A 2,441-nucleotide genomic window follows, 5' to 3' on the forward strand; every position below is an offset into this window, starting at 1 on the left:
CTCCAAGAAGGATTGCATGTCATTGTTAGAAAAATATCTGGTTTACCGCCATTAAGAATAATAGCCATGCCATCTTCATAACGTTGTGTCATGTCTCGACGACCGCCAATAAATGATGATGGCAATATTGTCCTTTTTCCAATGTTCTCTACGGTGATTCATGAAATGCATTAGTATTAGAATATATGAATTATTAGCATTAGAAGTACAACTAATTATTAATCTAAAACTGTATATTTATGCTATATGAATTTGTACCTGCATTAGTTTCACCAACATGCAAAGCATCATGTAAACCTTGGTACAGTTCAGAACGTATATCACCTTGGTGCTCTTTAACCCACCTTAATCTCCCTGATTCAATTTTGACATAATTGTCTACAACATATTGTTGCAACAGTCGACTCGCATTTAACAACATTGATTGATCATTTGGGCGAATCTACAGTTGATTGAAAAAAATGTCAGTGTTAAATGTAAAGTTTTTTAAACAACACTTAGCTAAGTAGATTATCTACTAAAATTAATCCAAATTTACCTGAAGCATGTAACTGTAATATGCTCGACATGACACTCTTCGTCCATTGCAATTTGTTGTGTTGATGTCCCAACCATGCGTCCCAAATGGAAACAATATAGGGTATTGTAAAGGATCATAATATCCCTTTGTCTCTTGAACTTTCTTGAGATTTCCATCACAACGGATGACATTAATATCCCTTCTATAATCCATAGAATGTGCATCACATCCAATAATAATTGCCGCAACATGTTCAGCAGTTGGAAGATTGTATTGATGGTGATTACTTGGACGCTCCTTAAGTATGAGGCTACATTCACTGATATTTGGAAGTATTGAAAGTTGCTTGAACCGAATTACAAAAGGATTAAACTGATGCAGCATTTTCTGTAATTTGTGAACTACATATTGGTGCAGCTGTGGATTTTCCTGCATTCTATTATGTAGCTCATTATCGGTGTCGTAGATCTATAGTTGTAAGAAATGCGGCCTGACACCCTCATTCGGATAGAAACCTCCTATGTTATGGTAAAAAGCACCTTGAGCACGAAATGTGTATATACCACGACCAGATGCAAGAATATTCTCATCAACATGAACACCAATTGAAGTGAATGAAAGCACATGGTTATAACTTCGAATATGTTGCCTAAAATGTTTTCCTTCAGCTGAACCATCCAAAAATAATTGTTGCAATTCTATAGGAGCATCAACTCGTGAGAATGATACCTTTCCACCATTACAACACGTGTCACGTGATTCATGATGAAACAATCTTGCATTGCAGTGTCTACAGGTAAATGGATGAGGCAACCGGGATTTTGCCATCATCATATTATTTTTGAAATTTCGAGCAATATTGTGCTTTGCTCGAAAAGCATGTCCTGATTCCACAGGCAGGAGTTTGATATTGATTACTAAATATTATCTAAAAACTAAAATACAAATAAAAAATATATGCAAGATGCTTCAATTATTATATTTTAATATTTCATGATTTTAAATTTTATGTCACATGAGCAAATGCTACATTTATTTGAAGCGAAATTTTTACGAACATACCTTGAGTACGACGTGATAATGCACCATTTTCTCTGGCGTCCATGTTAACATATGATATTACTGCATCCTCCAAAGCTTCATCAACATCCATATCATCTGATACAAAAATAATAATTAATATATATACATTTGTAAAAATTAATACTCGCATACTTAGAACTATATCATTTATACCTGTATCGGATTGACTCGTGTTGTTCCGTTGATTAGGTGATGTGCAATTACGATCTGCGGGTTTAAATACATAAAATAAGATATGACGAAAGCGAACAAAATTATGAAATGTAATATAATATATTGATAATCACCAACCAAGTGCAACATCATTAACATGTGTAATTCTACTTGGGCCGGCTTCACTGTCATGAGTTCCTTGAAAGTGTGATCTTGGAAAAATCATATTTGTAAAATTTTGAAATGAACCTCTCGACTGACTGTTTATAGGGCGAGATGTTTGAGCTTGTTTCTCTTGCTCTTTTCGCCGCCTATAATTTTGACATCGTCTCGACAAATTATTTTCTCTCTGCTCGTTGCTTATATTTTGTCTCCTCTTCCTTTCATTTTCGGACCTTCTTGACCTCTGTTGTTGACTTGATATTTGACGGGTATTATTTTCCATTTTATTAATGTAATTGTCAACTGGAAACTATATCGAATCCTCTACAAAAACATAAAATTAAAATAAAAAAATTATGAAAATTAAAAAAATAAGCATGAATAACATATAACCATTATATTATTCTATATACTATTTTATTAAGTTATATCATTATACTATGCTTATAAAAAATTACATAAGCATATAATCAAATTATTAATAAACATAAACATAACTTGATATGGTATTCTATATACTATT

The 2,441-nt window shown here is 32.8% G+C and overlaps 1 protein-coding gene across 1 annotated transcript; it reads right to left on the reverse strand.

Annotated features, from left to right (window-relative positions):
- Positions 1–988: 988 nt before the first annotated feature.
- On the reverse strand, positions 989–1,982 carry LOC127121918 (uncharacterized). Its single transcript, XM_051052343.1, has 4 exons — positions 1,895–1,982; positions 1,757–1,810; positions 1,583–1,678; positions 989–1,404 (listed from the first exon to the last, which is right to left on the reverse strand). Exons 1-4 carry the CDS (start codon positions 1,980–1,982, stop codon positions 989–991), a joined length of 654 nt encoding a protein of 217 aa, XP_050908300.1.
- Between the last annotated feature and the right edge of the window lie 459 nt (positions 1,983–2,441).

Source organism: Lathyrus oleraceus, chromosome 2, assembly GCF_024323335.1.
Source record: "Lathyrus oleraceus cultivar Zhongwan6 chromosome 2, CAAS_Psat_ZW6_1.0, whole genome shotgun sequence".
NCBI classification, from domain to species: Eukaryota; Viridiplantae; Streptophyta; class Magnoliopsida; order Fabales; family Fabaceae; genus Lathyrus; species Lathyrus oleraceus.

Excerpts from the sequence above, each read along its gene's own strand:
- LOC127121918 (XM_051052343.1), bottom strand. The coding sequence starts at position 1,982 with ATGATTTTTCCAAGATCACACTTTCAAGGAACTCATGACAGTGAAGCC. Across the intron at positions 1,811-1,894 it reads TGTTAATGATGTTGCACTTG|ATCGTAATTGCACATCACCT; the intron begins GTTGGTGATTAT and ends TTAAACCCGCAG. Across the intron at positions 1,405-1,582 it reads ATTATCACGTCGTACTCAAG|GACATGCTTTTCGAGCAAAG; the intron begins GTATGTTCGTAA and ends CTGTGGAATCAG.